The sequence below is a fragment of the Paroedura picta genome, chromosome 13 (genome assembly GCF_049243985.1).
Source record: "Paroedura picta isolate Pp20150507F chromosome 13, Ppicta_v3.0, whole genome shotgun sequence".
Lineage (NCBI taxonomy): Eukaryota > Metazoa > Chordata > Lepidosauria > Squamata > Gekkonidae > Paroedura > Paroedura picta.
The window spans coordinates 20,928,476-20,943,192 of record NC_135381.1 but is presented as its reverse complement, the minus strand read 5'-3'; the positions used below and the strand labels follow the sequence as shown (position 1 = coordinate 20,943,192).

General features: G+C 46.0%; 1 protein-coding gene and 1 long non-coding RNA gene across 3 annotated transcripts; one reads left to right on the top strand and one right to left on the bottom strand.

Annotated features, from left to right (window-relative positions):
- Positions 1-1,898: 1,898 nt before the first annotated feature.
- LOC143823258 (uncharacterized) lies at positions 1,899-6,299 on the bottom strand. Its single transcript, XR_013226429.1, has 3 exons — positions 6,014-6,299; positions 5,011-5,559; positions 1,899-4,799 (listed from the first exon to the last, which is right to left on the bottom strand). It is a non-coding gene; the product is annotated as an uncharacterized LOC143823258 (long non-coding RNA).
- Positions 6,300-6,366: 67 nt separating this feature from the next.
- On the top strand, positions 6,367-14,293 carry RAP2C (RAP2C, member of RAS oncogene family). 2 transcript variants are annotated; one of them, XM_077309426.1, is made up of 4 exons: positions 6,367-6,516; positions 6,712-7,547; positions 9,218-9,539; positions 11,632-14,293. In XM_077309426.1, exons 2-3 carry the CDS (start codon positions 7,275-7,277, stop codon positions 9,494-9,496), a joined length of 552 nt encoding a protein of 183 aa, XP_077165541.1. In that variant the 5' UTR covers positions 6,367-6,516; positions 6,712-7,274; the 3' UTR covers positions 9,497-9,539; positions 11,632-14,293. The 2 variants fall into 2 exon arrangements, with proteins under 2 accessions (XP_077165541.1, XP_077165540.1); XM_077309425.1 differs by having other exon boundaries at positions 6,433-6,595.
- The last annotated feature ends 424 nt before the right edge of the window (positions 14,294-14,717 follow it).

The following is a 14,717-nucleotide window of genomic DNA, read 5'->3' as shown; positions in this document are numbered from 1 at the left end:
AGGCCACCACGCCAGAGACCACCAAGAAGGTTCAGCTGTGCCAGTGGATAACAGTAGGTGCCAGTGGTGCAGAGCCCCGAGAGGAGGCTACACCACTGGCGAAACATGATAGGTGGTGGGGCCAACTCTGCCTGCCACATTGTTGCCTGCCTGCCTGGCCACCCACAACCAGCCCGGGCACCGTCAGTGCTACACCCAACACACCCTCAACCTGCTGCCTTGGGAGGGAGGGGTGGGCAACCGGCCAGGAGGCCTCTCCATGCCTCCACAGCCCTGCCTCCCCCCCAACTTCTTCTTGGTAGTGCCCGCTGCATTTTTGCATGCAGCGGGCTTTACAACTAGTCGAGAAATAATGTTTCTCAAAGACCTACCAGCCTGCTAATATTAATGGAGGGTCAGGGGGCATTTGCAGGAAGGATGAATGAAGGGGTGTGATATGTCTACCTCCCACCCCTGAGCATACCAGTAATACTTTATTTTAAACAGCTGGACTTCCTTTGGACTCATCACCAAAAGAGGGAAGATGCATTTTTAGAAGAAACTGAGGAAGGCTATTTGTGTATGAATCTGTGAGTGGAGGAAGAGTTAAATGCCTCTCTCCTGGCATGTTTTTCTGAAGCATTTGTCAAATGGTTAGGCAGCAGGGATGGGCTACTTTCCATGGGGAGTTTGCCAAATTCCAGCTGAGTCAGGATTAAGAGACTTTCAAATCAGGGCCTAGAGAAGGATTTTGTTTCCTTTGCACATTCTGGAACCATTGGGCTGTTGCAAGCAAGTTTTTTAACACTATGGATAGACAGTTACCCACTATCCATAAGCTCAATAAAGGGGTGAAACCAGCCTTTATTGGGAGGTGGGCATTGATAGGCTTTATGGGTGGGGGGTCTCAGGTGTGACTCAAGCTGCTTTCCAACTAGAGATTCAGGTGGTAGCTGAAGCAGCAGAACAAAGTCTGAGTCAAGGAGCACCTATAAGAACAACAAAGTTTAATTGAAGGTATGAGCTTACCTGTGCAAAGCACACTTCCTCAGATACCGTATCGATGGGAGTGTTCTTCCATATAAAAGCTTATACCTTAAATAACATTTTGTTGGTCTTGAAGCTGCCCCTGGACTCAAACTTTGTTCTGTCAAAATATGTGAAGGCCACTTATATGAATGTCTTTTTTAAGGGAGAGAATCAGCTATGTGTGGAACACAGAAATATATGAGACTAGGGGCAAAGCCCGTGAAATTTTGCTTTGACAGCTCATCTCCAGACAACAGAGATCAGTCCCGCTGGAAAAAAGAGCTGCTTGGGAGGGGGGACTGTGGCCCGGTGGCCCACAGAGTCACAAGGATGCCAGCCTCCAGGATGTCACTGTGTGACAGGGATTGGATGGGCCACTGGCCTGGTACAACATGGCTTCTCTTATGTTCTTATGAGTGTCACGTTTTTGCCCATTATACAAGCTCTTAAAGAAACAGTAGTCCTTCCAGAAACCAAGCAGTTGCCAGTCCATAAGAGTCACCATACAGGTAGATCATTGTATCCTGTGTCACTTATTTAGCACTGCTATAAATCCTGTTGCAATAGGTCTTGTTCTACTGGGAGCTGTTTTCTTGCAAACAAATGTTAAAGGTTCTTTAAAGGAAGGAAATCTTTTTTTTTACAATAAACGAAGAAGTTCTTTATTGTCCCTTGCAACAAGATTGAGCTTTCACTCTACCTTCAATTAATTTTTTTTTTAATCGGGAACCTTTACCATCTCTAGGCTTCGGATGCTGTTTAACTCTGTGCTGACATCTAGTGGTGATGGCTGAATGACTCTTGAGCAGAAAGGTATGAAGACACCAGAATGACTTCCAGAAAACAAAAAGCCAAAAAACATCTTGTATCATCTTAAAGATTAAATTCAGACATGCCGTTTAAAACCTTTCTAGTACCTCTTCTTTTGTTGGTGTGCCTGTGTGCGAGAAAGGCAGCTAAAAATGTATTTTTCTGGGTCTCTAGAATGGATTGAGGTCTCTGGGACCGGATATATTGATCTGAGATTGGGATGGGGTTGCTGAAAACCTCCAGGGATTACAGGTGATGGTGGTGGATGACAATCTCCTAGGGTTACCTCTGATCTCCAAGTAATACAGATCCATTCACCTGGATAAAGTGGCTGCTTTGGAAGGCACGTTCTCTGGCATTATACCCCATGGAAGTCCCTTGTCCCCAAACCCTACTTTCTCAGACTCCACCACTAAATGTCCAGATATTTCCCAATCCCAAAATGGCACCCTAGACAGCAATGACATCCCCCAAGGTGGAATCCATGCTCTAAGGCAGGGGTAGTCAACCTGTGGTCCTCCAGATGTCCATGGACTATGATTCCCATGAACCTTGGGAAGCAAATGCTGGCAGGGGCTCATGGGAATTGTAGTCCATGAACATCTGGAGGACCACAGGTTGACTACCACTGCTCTAGGGCAGGGCCCCCCATCCTTTTGGCACATGGGGGCCGCATTAGCGTGCCCAATGCCTAAAGAGGGACACATCTTCAACCAAAACGTAACAAAATTATTAACCTACTGAGGGTGATAGCAGCAGACAAGCAGGTTGGAGGGCCACACGGAAAGAGGTCGGGGGCCACTTGCAGCCTGCGGCCTTCAGGTTGGGGACCCCTGCTCTATGGCAAGAATGACAGCCCCCAAAGCAGAATGATGTCCCCTGAGACCCACTTCTCTGGGTCTGGAATGACAAGAGACAAGATAAATGAGTAGGGACTGTGGTTTATACTGCAGCGTATAGCTTAGTAGAAACCTATTTATGTAATTCCCGTACCACTTAATGTTTGATGCTGCACTTCAAACCAGTTCTTTCCGGTGGTTCCAGCCCACTAAAGTCCTGATGCATCCGTTACTGAATGTCCCATTTTGTCAGCTATGCTGAATAGGTATAACCTGTCTTGAGTCCCTGTGAGAATGGGGGACTATAAACAATGTAATCATTTGTAACCAAGGTTGCCAACCGCCAGGTAGTGGCTGGAGATCTCCTGCTGTTACAACTTATTTCCAGACAAATAATGGAGAAAATGGCTGCTTTGGAATGCAGACTCTAGGGCTTTATATCCCATGGATGGATGTCCTTCCCCTTCCCAAGCCCCACTCTCTTCAGGCTTCACTCCCAAAATCTGCACATATTTCCCTATCTAGAACTGGCAACTCTATCTAGGACTGACATGGCAACCCAGGGAGTGGAATCCATGCTCTGGGACAGGGATAACAGCCCTGAGACCAGACACATAGTTCTGCAACTAGAAGATAGCCTCCAGAATGGATGACAGTCCCTGGGAGAACTGCAAGTATTCTGGGACTGGACTGACAGTCTGAGCAGTGATAGTTCCTGGGACTACATTAACTGCTTTGGGACTAGACTGAAAGCCACAGAGTGGCAGAGTGGAATAACAGAACAGACGGCTGTTTTGGTACTGGAGCATTAACAGCTGCACTCTGGAGGCTTTCAGAACACTTGTCATATTCCCATGGACCATCCTCAGGACACATCTTCTATTCTTAAGGGGGTCATCCTTCAAGTCTGGTGGCTGTTTCTTCTTGGAAGTACAAAGCTTTATAGAGTATCCCTGATTCTCCATGTTTCCCAGTTAAAGGGAAAATGTTCAAACAAATTACAAAGATTATCTGACGCCAATGGTAACAAGAGAAACTGTAAATGAAGTATATCTTACGTGCTATTCATGTAGGTACAGTTAACCTTATTGTGAACATCAAAAAAGGTTAACTTGCTACAACTGCAAGCCCAGGTAAGAGAGAAGATCTGGCTTTTTTCTACACCCCAATTTTCACTACCTAAAGGAGCATAACCAGGTTGCAAACACTTTTCCCTTCCTGTCTCCACAACAGATGCCCTGTGAGGTAAGTAGGGCTCAGAGAGCATGGAGAGAACTACTCTGCAGGAAAACTCAAGCTCAAAGAGAATTGTGACTAGCCCAAAGTCACTACACTGGCTGCATGTGGAAGAGTGGGGAATCAAACTTGGCTTTCCAGTGTAGGGTCCACTACTCTTAAGCCACTACACCACACTGGCTCTCAGAAGGTCCTGGTGGGAGAACTTTGTTCTAGTTGTCTGGAGCAATGACCAGTGGATCTTGCACTTCAGGACAACTTGAGGGACCTTCCAGGAGCTGGTTTCCATGCTCCGAGGGAGGCTGCAGCAGCCTGCCCATCATGGTGGAGAAGAGGTTGGGTGAGGCTTTTGGAATTATCTCCCCAGATTGGGAGAGGGGTTATGGGGAATACTTGTCCCTGGGTTTAACCAGGCATGCATTTTCTCTTAGGCACCCTGAGGACCACACATCTTCTCCTTGTTCCCAGGGTTGTTCCAGGAGTGGCTTGGGGCGGGACAGCTGTGTGTGTGTGGGGGGGGGGGGCTCACATCCAGTGGCCACATTGGGTTTTCTGCACACCAGGGTTGGGGTTCTCCCTCCCATGCTGTCCAGCACTGAACTGCCCCCAAGAAGACCTCGAGATTCGCGTCCATGCAGGCCTGATGGCCTCTCTGTCGAGCCTGGCCTCCTCTCTAGATTCCAGCAACCCCTGCTGGAAGAGTTCCCTATCCTGCATCATCAAATCATCCACCTTATCCCTGGTGGGGTGCATGTCCTTGCTCCCCTGCTCCATTAGGCTCTGTCCCTGGGAACTGAGGACAGATACACACTTCTGCCTCCTGCTCTCCCTCTCAAGTCACTCCTCCAAATGGGCATTCTTCCTCTTTAGGTGTTTTCTCCTCTGCCTCTTCTCCTGAAGTTCCACCTGGAAAAGGAAACAAAGGGGTAGGGAAAGTGGAGAGAGCTGGGTGAGCACATGCCCAACCAGCAAGAGGCATCCTGCTTCTGAGATTATCTTTTCCCTGGCTGTGCAAACATGGTGGTAGAAGTCATTCCCATCGTGATCCATTGTGAGATCATATGGAAATGCCCACCCCCACCACCGCATTGCGGACTGCATTGTGAAGCCAACATACCCTGGACCCTCATTGTGTGTCTCCCCCTCGTTCCTCCTGGCCAGAGCTGCAGGCTGCTCCACTTGAGGCATTGGAGGGATGAAAACTGGAGAGTGAAAAGCAGCCATATGTTAGAAGCAGTTCACAGGAAGCAATGTGGAGCACAATTAGGATTGTCTATAGCTCTCCATTCAAATCAAAGACTTCCCCAGAACAGTGAATTCTCCATTGTGCATCTCCTGCACTGTATAAGAGGAAGACCAGGAAAACCAACACCACTTCCCCTGCCCCATCCTCCAAGTCCTCCCTACATTGTAACATCTTCTGAGAATCAGGCAGGGCTGGCTCCTCAGGAGGATATGTGAATGAAGAAGATGATGATGTCATCCATTCAGTCATTTACGACCCTCGGCAATTCTATAGGAAAGTTTCTGCCATGCATCTCTGTCAATGACCGCTTCTTTCAGTTGGTTCATTGTCATCCCTGTGTCGGCTTTGATCGTGTCGAGCCAGCAGATCCTTTGGTGGCCACGTTTCCTTTTGCTGCTGACCATGCCGAGCATTAATGATCTGTGAACAGTAAGCAGAAATTGTGGCCACGAGGCCAGATCATTTCCCTGGCCTGACAGCAGGACACATGGAGGTGGGGAGGGGTTGGGGACAGTCTCTGGTGGCCAACCACACACCTTTAAACGGAAGAGCCTCGATCGGGCGGGGGCTTCGCCAAAAAGTGCCCCATTTAAATCTGTATTTTATTTATTATTCGATTTGTTACCCACCATTCTTGACACACTGGCTTCTGACAAGTTACAGAATAACCCCCCTCCCACATACAATAAAACTCCCATTGAAACCCCAATAATAAAATTACATAAAGCAATAGCAGGATGACAGGGCTGGATCGGCTAGCCACCATGGATGGTGATTCAAAGTGTGGTGACACAAGTCTCTTCACAACACAGCTACAGACGGCTGCAGGGGAGATTTCAGGAGGGCCGGCCACCCCAATCCCGATATGGCTTACCAAGATGAATAGGCGACTGCCATAGATGCTCTCCACCCCCACTGGCACCAGGTCCGGGGTGGACAACTCGTCGCTGGGGTCCAGTGGCCATTGCCCCCTATTAGTACACCGCCATAGAGATGGCCCCGCTCATCATCATAGGCCTCTCCATCATAGAGACGATCAAGGGGAAGAGCGCCGGGATCACTTCCCCTATCGGAAGTACCGTCCATCCTCTTCATGGTGTCCCAATACTCGCGTTCCGGTCAGACCGTTCTTTAAGGGGCGGGATTAGAGCCACGCCCCACCAGACTTCCGGTCCGACCTGAACTCACCCCCCCCCTTTCGCTTTCCCTAACTGCAGAGATGCCGCGCGTGGAAGAAGCAGGGCGCCGCCACAACCGGAAATAGATCCTCCGAGGCGGCCGTGCGCATGCTCCGCGCCGGCCTCCGTGTGTCACAGTCCGGACCGTCCCCACCCCGCCCTTCTTCCCGGAAATGGTGTTTCGGCCTCAGTCTTCCGGGTAAGCGGGCGGTTCCCCACCCCTCTGTAGAGCGCTGCGGCTGGCCATGGAGTGAGGCGGCAGCCGGGGCCTGGGGCAGGTAAGTGCGAGGAGGAAGAGGCTGAGCTGCCGGGGAGGAAGGACGGACGGCCGGCCTGACTGACTGGGGACGCCGCGGTGCCCCTCCCTCACCCGCGCTCTCTTCTCTCCTTCCAGGCGGGACGGAGCTGCCGGAGTGAGACGCCGCCAGGAGCGGGGCCGCCGCACGCCCTCGCCCAGCCTCCTCCCCCTCCCTCGGCTCCCACCGAAGGCTCTGCAGCCTCTTCCCGGGCACGAACTTGGGCGTCCCCGGAGCTTTTGGGTGGCTCTCCTCGCCCGACCCGAAGACGCGTGTTTTGGCGCCTCCCTCCACTTGGCTCCCCCCGCACAGGCACTCGAGGTCCCCGCTTCTCCTTCATCCTCTTCTCCGAGCTTCCCTTTCTGTTTCTTCCCCTTCTCCATTCATTCTTCAGCGTCTCCTACAGAGCCCGAGTTGTTCCCCTTCTGTCCCAACCATTTATGCACTTAGGATTGGCAAGAAATCCGCCTTAGACGCTTCACTTTTTCTTTGAAAAAACAAAAACAAAACTTGTTGCCTGCACCAGATCCACAGACGGAAACGCCTCACGTGCAACGGAGGTCTTTATTTATCCTTTGCCTCTGTTGCCCCCAAACCCACCAGCTGCTCCCCAGTTTGCAGCATTCCTGTTTTATGCTGTGCAGAGGGAAAGACAGCGCCCATGAGGGAGTACAAAGTCGTGGTTTTAGGGAGTGGGGGGGTGGGTAAGTCAGCCTTGACTGTGCAGTTTGTCACTGGGACGTTCATTGAGAAATATGACCCCACGATTGAAGACTTCTACCGTAAGGAGATCGAAGTGGACTGTTCCCCATCAGTACTTGAAATCTTGGATACAGCAGGGACTGAACAGTTTGCTTCCATGCGAGATCTGTACATTAAAAATGGCCAAGGTTTCATCCTAGTTTACAGCCTGGTAAACCAACAATCTTTCCAGGTAACATATACAGCTATATGTTTTAAAAGGGAAATCTTGTTGGGATGGGTCTTTGCTACCAAAAATAAGTTTGGAAAATTAAAAAAAGAAAAAACCACATGGTTATTAAAAGTGCTTGCTCTGAGAACCTGTTCAGTGATTTCCACTGCTACACCCGTGAGTGTGGATTATTATTACTGTTTTGTCAGTAACCTGATTTAAGCATCTGTTCACCTTTTATATTTGAGAAGTGGTTTCATATGGAAGGAATTATGATTCTTAAGTACTGAACATTGTTGTTGCCCTCAATTAGAGAGTGGTGTCAGGACGTGTGATTTTTTGTTTCTGAATTTTTGCAAGGAAATGATTTTTTCAGTCTTTAGACATGTTCAACCCACAGGCATTATTCTCAGAAAGCCCCTTAGGCTTTCCATTGTTTAATCTCTGAACAGTTTACTCGGTGTTAGTTTTAAACAATTCTGCACTATGCTCATATGTCTGGCTGTTCTTTGCCAGCCATCTCAAGTGTTAGTTCTGGCTTCTTGGGTTTCCAGGTTGGTTTGCACAGCAGAGGAGTGTCTGTTTTAGCAACTTGTTTCCTGTGTGAAGCTCAAGCATGCAGAGCTATAATAGAGCATGAGTTTGTAAGCAACAAGCAGCAGATAGGAGAGTCTGAGAAGCTGCTGCCTGAAGACTGTGATGTTACTTCCTGGCACCAGCTGCTTTGCTGAGTTGGGCAGACTTTAGCTTCTTGGCAGAGCCTGTTACACCCACACAAAGAAGCAGGCACAGAGTATAGGAAAGTGATGAAAAGCCTGATAAATAGTATCTGGATTCCAGCCCCTTTTCCTTGGCATTCCTTTCTTATCACATTGGCCAGAATTTCTTTTCTGCTTAGGTATTGTGTGTGTTTTAGCAGAAAAAACAATTTGGGTCTTCAGTCTTGATGCACTTAATTGTTTTCTCACCTTAAAGTGGACCAGCAGTGCCTTCTTGCACTTACAGTCATTTGGAAGCTTTTTAAAAAACAAATGAAAAAAAAATTGTTAATTGAAAGGAAGTGTTCATAAGACTTCCGATGGAATTGAATTCAGTACCTGATTGCTTCTGTGTGTTCCAGTTGCAAGATGCTGTTGCTCTTATAGGAATCTTATGGTAACAATGCAGCAGTGTGATTAGAAGGATTTTGTCCAGTGTCTTCTGGAAGGTTCTAGTGGAGGTGATCTTAATCTCCACCCAGCTTGATGTTGCCCTCACTCACTGATTTTGCCTTGTCAAGTGTTTGAGACTGTCCACGTCTCCCTTCTTGTCCAGGCAGGTATTAAAACCAAGAGAACTATTGAGTGTCTGTCCTCCGTATCTTTACTTTCCTTCCTTACCCCATTTTAGTACTGTGTTTCGGAATTCCTCAGATTGTGAGCTTTCAAGAATAGAATGGCCCACGTGAACTGTTTAAATTGTTTTAGGCACTAAACAAGGACTTAGCACACCTAAAGATATTAGGTTTGTTGTTTCTTTTCCTCCCTGAACTTTCAGTTGGCCTTTGCAGCACTCACCATGACACTGTCTTTGAGTAATATGAGTTAATTTTTTAAACCTGTTGATTAACTATCATAGCATGTGGTGCAAATTTGGTGTCACAAACTGCTGAACCTTAACCAGGGCATTAACCAGTTGAATTTGTTTGTCAGGACATTAAGCCAATGAGGGACCAAATAGTCCGTGTGAAGAGATATGAAAAGGTTCCTCTCATCCTAGTGGGGAATAAAGTGGACCTGGAATCGGAGAGGGAGGTCTTGTCTGCAGAAGGCCGAGCACTGGCTCAAGAGTGGGGCTGCCCTTTCATGGAAACATCTGCCAAGAGCAAGACCATGGTGGACGAACTGTTTGCGGAGATCGTCAGGCAAATGAACTATGCATCCCTGCCTGAAAAGCAAGATCAGTGTTGTACGACTTGCATTGTCCAGTGAGAGAGACAGAGAGCAAAACCTCAATCATGGCCATACAGAGCAGGTTGGTGGAATATTTGCAGCTAATAAAGGTGAAAACAATGTGGAAGATGGGGGGATTATTGTGCTGAACAAGTTGTGCATTGCTCTTTGTGCTGCAATCCTTAAATTGAGATTTGGGGGAGGGGGGCGGTTGTTGGAGAATTAGTCCATATAACAAATGGCAAGGTCATGGCCTAAAGCTATCTATTTAAAATTTTGAGCCAGTATTTAGTCCTAAGTCTAGCACTCTGACCACTTTACTACACTGTCTCTTTCTGGGCAGGCCTGGAGAAATCAGAGGTCTACAGAAAATGCTTACCAGCTCAGTTACTATATTGAATTTGGATCACAGGGTAGTATGGTGGCAGATCTGGCACGTCTGCTTTAGGCTGAGTTGAGCTGTTCATTTGTCTAACTTCGAGGTCTTCTGTAGCCCTGCTACTTGAGATTCTGCATACAAATATTTTGCTGTTGATCTATGGCCTTTCCCATAGTTGCTGATTGAATGGCTACCTGCTGAGTGTCTAGTGGTTACCTAAAATGTACATTTTTGTTTTCCTGAACCTGGATAGTGGTCCATAAATTTAAACCACGGCAGAAAGCAATAGTAGCAGCACGGTCCTCTTGCATTTTTTACCCAAGAGTTCTCAGTTAATAGGTCTACCAACCTAAAATGTGTAATGTCGATGCTGCAGTGCATACTGCAGGCCTGGAATTGCATCTTGTAGTCCCACTAGCTGGCTTAGTAAGACATTGAGAAGTTATTCTGGGAACAGTAGACACTTTCCCAGGGGCTCAAACTCCTATTGCCTAATGGAAAACCAGTAGCAGCTTTTGGTAATCAAAGCACCAGGTTTTGGTTTAAGTTGGAAGATGCATGTTGGTCTTGCCACTGTGTTTATTTTAGTGGTTGCAAAAAGTTGTGCAATCTGATCAGAGGGGAGAGAGGTGAAGCTGTGTCTGTTAACGCTTACCTGTACCTGGTAAGCTCGGTTAATGAAGTTGTTTTCCTCATACCTCATGAAGTGAAAGTCAGTTGTCTAGCATGGAATGTGGATTGAACTACTGTGCAGTGTGGATCAGCTGTAATGACAGAAGCCCTCATGCAGGCTGAATCTAAACATAGTCCCAGACATGCAAATCACATTAATAATAGAAGTGCTTGAGAGGCCATTGATCCCAAATATACTTTTCTGTAAGGTGAAGCAGCCTGTTGGCTTGAAATAAATGGGAGGTTACAAAAGGATTGTGCTGTATCAGCCATCACGTGAATGTTTCAAAATGTTTGCAGTGTTGGCCTGCTTCAATGTAAGTTCATGTTGAAGCCCATACCTGTTGCTTCAAGTGAAATAAGCTGCTGAATGACATGGGATCCGTCCACTCTTAAGAATGGGGCTTTCTTCTCAAAGGTGTATTTTCAGCAGAGAGTCACAGTTTTGACACTACCTCTCAAATGTCACAAGATGAAGGATATTGTTCAGAGTTAAATTCTAGGTGGCTGAATACAGAAAGCCATGGTAGTCTCTTCAGAATCTCTTGGGTAGGAAGTAGAGCAGGGGTAGTCAACCTGTGGTCCTCCAGATGTTCATGGACTACAATTCCCATGAGTACCTGCCAGGAAACGCTGGCAGGGACTCATGGGAATTGTAGTCCATGGACATCTGGAGGACCACAGGTTGATTACCCCTGAAGTAGAGGACTTGTTTTGCCCAGAAGCATGTTTGTTTTCCTTTCCTTCTATTGAGAAGGGGTTTTCTTAAAAGCCTGCATTCATTATGTAAACCTTATTGCAGTTGTGGCTTTGAAAAGTCACTGTGCTTTTTTAATAACCATAAGAGAAGCTTTTAAAAGAGTTTTGTGTGCTAAATGGAGTCACAGAGATGAAACAAGTGGCAAGATTGGGGGGTGCTAGTGGCCCAGTGTTGTATGGAATTGGTAAGCCTGTGCCATTGAACTTATTGTCACTATTTTTTTGGGGGGGGGGGATCCCTGCACAAACTTATGTAGGCATTTAAAATATTTCTATACCACTCCACTGCAGTACACACAGGCACATGCTTTAATCACATGAAAGCATGGGCTTGCCTCTAATTTATGTTTTTTCTTAACTGCAGATAAAACTCAGAGGAAATTTGCACAGATGCTGCTTTGGAGAACTCTTTCAGCCCAGGCTGCAGAACTGAGCCTTGCAAAACCCTCTTTCTTTCTCTCTCTCTCTCTCTCTCTCTCTTTAGAGCACATTTCCAGGCATCGGCGTGCAAAACGTTTGTCAGCAGCGGCAGCTGTGGAGAGCAGTAGGCCTGCAAGAGAATTGCTTAGCATGTTTACCATATGTTTGAAATCTGTTCTTTATCTCTCGGTCCTCCTTTTTTTTAAAAAAAGAAAGATAGCTTTCTAAGTTCCTATTAATGGCTAATATGCAAGAGTTCATTTTTTTTCCCTAATATTTTGATTTCTTTCATTGATTTCCAAAACTTGTATTTATTAAACTTAACTCAGTATTACCTACTCAATGCCTTTTTAAGAGAAAGTTTTAATGGAGAAATAAAAAAAGTGAGCCTTAAACAAACGGTTACTTCTGTATATTACCTCACATCCGTGCTTGATTTTTGCAAAAAAACAAAACAGAAAACACACCTTCCTCCTCCAAATTGTTATTGGTTGATACTTGGATCTGTTCTGCTTATGTGTCATGGAATGATGCTGAAGATTGATCTTGCTTTGTGAGGATGTGGTGGCTAATTGTAGCGAAGGCCTGATAAAAAGGTAGTTATTTGGTAAGGAGTGGAAGCCTCCAGCAAGTGTGGTTACCCCTCTCCCCTTTGTTATCACGTGGCATTCACATTTTTGTCTTTCAACTGATGCAAGAAGTATTGAAAATCTCCAGTATGTTTCCTCTCTGTTCACTATCCAACGTTTGGCTTTTGTTCTGCTTTTAAGTATGCCTTCTTGGAAAAGGGATAAATATGTCCCCCACAGGGTTTTGTGTTCCTTAAGCAAAAACTAACTGCTTTGCCCACTAGGATTAAGATGACATCTGGCAGACTTCTGCACATGTAAATCAAATGCAAATAAAAATGACTTTACATTTTCTAGTTCTTAAATATTGTCTCTTCTAATAATATTTTGAAGCAATATTTGTTAGTGGGGGGTGACATTTGTTTTTTTGGGGGGTTCTTTTTTTTGGGGGGGGGTGCTCTGTGGCACTGCTGCTTTTCCAGTTTCTAGCAAGCAAGCATTTTTAATATAACCAGGCAATAGTGTGAGCAGTCACTGTATAGGGAAATGCTTGCCAGCCATTGCCTCCTGCATGGTCTATCCAACGTCATGTGATTTGTCTGGATACTTGAAGTCCTTAAACAGAAACACAGGTATTACACAAAATGAAGAGCATAGAAACAGTGTGTGTGTGTGTTTTGTTTTTTTTTTTTAACTGACTAACACAACTTTGTCATAAGTTGGGAATTTTTCTTAGCAGTCATTTTAAGATGAATTCACTTTCTTCTGTTCTCTCACTTCCTGCCCCTCCCCCAGTCTCTGAGTTGAATAGCTGTAGTTCAGCGACTACACCAAAATTGCAGGTTTAAGAGCCCAGCTCAAGCCATTTGAACATCCATCCTGATTTTTTGTCTTGTAATAGTTGGAGTGTTATTGGCAATGAGCACTAGTGATGAAATACCTATTATTGGAAGTCAGATAGATTGTTATGTAAACTAATCTAAGGCACCAGCATGTTAGCTCCTGAATTCCATTTGTACCCAAGCAAGTATAAAACGCAAGGTTTTTCTTCCATCTTGTATTTCCAGATTCCTAAATTTGCTATGGGGTTACATTTGCACTTTAACGGAGGACTTCAAGCTGTTCTCATAAGATATTGCATGATAATATGTTAATCGATGTGCCAAGGGAATAAATAATTTTCTAAATAGGTAGGACAGAAATGCTGGATGGCCATTGACCCCTAGTTACTGTTTCCTCTCAATTATCTTTGGTGTATCCTGGAATAAAAGATGAAGCAGTTGAAGTTTCTCTTAGCAGAATAAGCTGTTGTTGCATGGTGTGTATTCATTCACAGGACGCCCAGCTCTGTCTCCTGCACACTGTGCCTCAAAAGGAAAGTTGTGTAACCCTCCCCCTCCCCCTGTTTTGTAGCTCCTTGGTTTTACTGAAGCTTGAGGAGAAAAGTTCTGGTGGCTTATCCCTTTTGTCCTGATTCTTAACATCTGTACATTGTTCAAATAGCTGAGGTGGGGCTCTTGCAACACAGACCATTTCCAGGTGTCTCCTGAAGTATTTCACATAAGCTAACCCCTTACTAAGTGGAAAAGCTCTGTTTTGTGCTGTGCGCTCCCCCAGGGTGCCCCTGTTCTCTTTCCTGCAAAACAAGGGGGGGGGTAGGTTCTACACCATGTTATTTCCAGAATTGTTCCCGCCCAGAGTGCACAAATGCAACTGCCTGGCATTGATCAAGAAACAAAATACCTTGGTGGGGGTGCCGTTGTATCTTCTGCAAGGGTGCAGCTAACAGGCCAATATTTACATGATGCCTCAAAGTACCTAAAATGAAACTGAACTTATCAGATGTACTGTATCTTTAGGGGTGAGAAGTGAAAGCTGGAATAGCAAACATGAAACTAGAACAATGACCTGATAACTTTGTAAGCTTAAAAATAAACATCACTTTTTTCCCATTTCAGTCATTCTTATTTTGTAAGATGACCCTTCAATCCACCTGTTTGTAACTTTTTTAATAAAATAGATACCTGTATTACCAAAGCTGGATCATGGCTGTCTTTCCTGGTATGGTTGTGCAAGTTGGGGGATTGCTCCCAGGCTGTGAATATGTCAGTTCTATGTGAGCCAGAATATACTAGTATTAGGCATGGGCTCAGCCCCTTTTTAAAACTAAATTGTTCATAAAAAGGTAAAGGTATCCCCTGTGCAAGCACCGGGTCATGTCTGACCCTTGGGGTGACACCCTCTAGCGTTTTCATGGCAGACTCAATACGGGGTGGCTTGCCAGTGCCTTCCCCAATAATTACCTTTTACCCCCCAGCAAGCTGGGTACTCATTTTACTGACCTCGGAAGGATGGAAGGCTGAGTCAACCTTGAGCCGGCTGCTGGGATCGAACTCCCAGCTTCATGGGCAGAGCTTTCAGATTGCACTCCCAGCTTCATGTGCAGAGCTTTCAGACTGCA

Bases quoted from the DNA above. Each gene is read 5' to 3' on its own strand.
- RAP2C (XM_077309426.1), top strand. From the start codon at position 7,275: ATGAGGGAGTACAAAGTCGTGGTTTTAGGGAGTGGGGGGGTGGGTAAG. The intron at 7,548-9,217 runs GTAACATATACA...TTTGTTTGTCAG, and splicing joins TAAACCAACAATCTTTCCAG to GACATTAAGCCAATGAGGGA.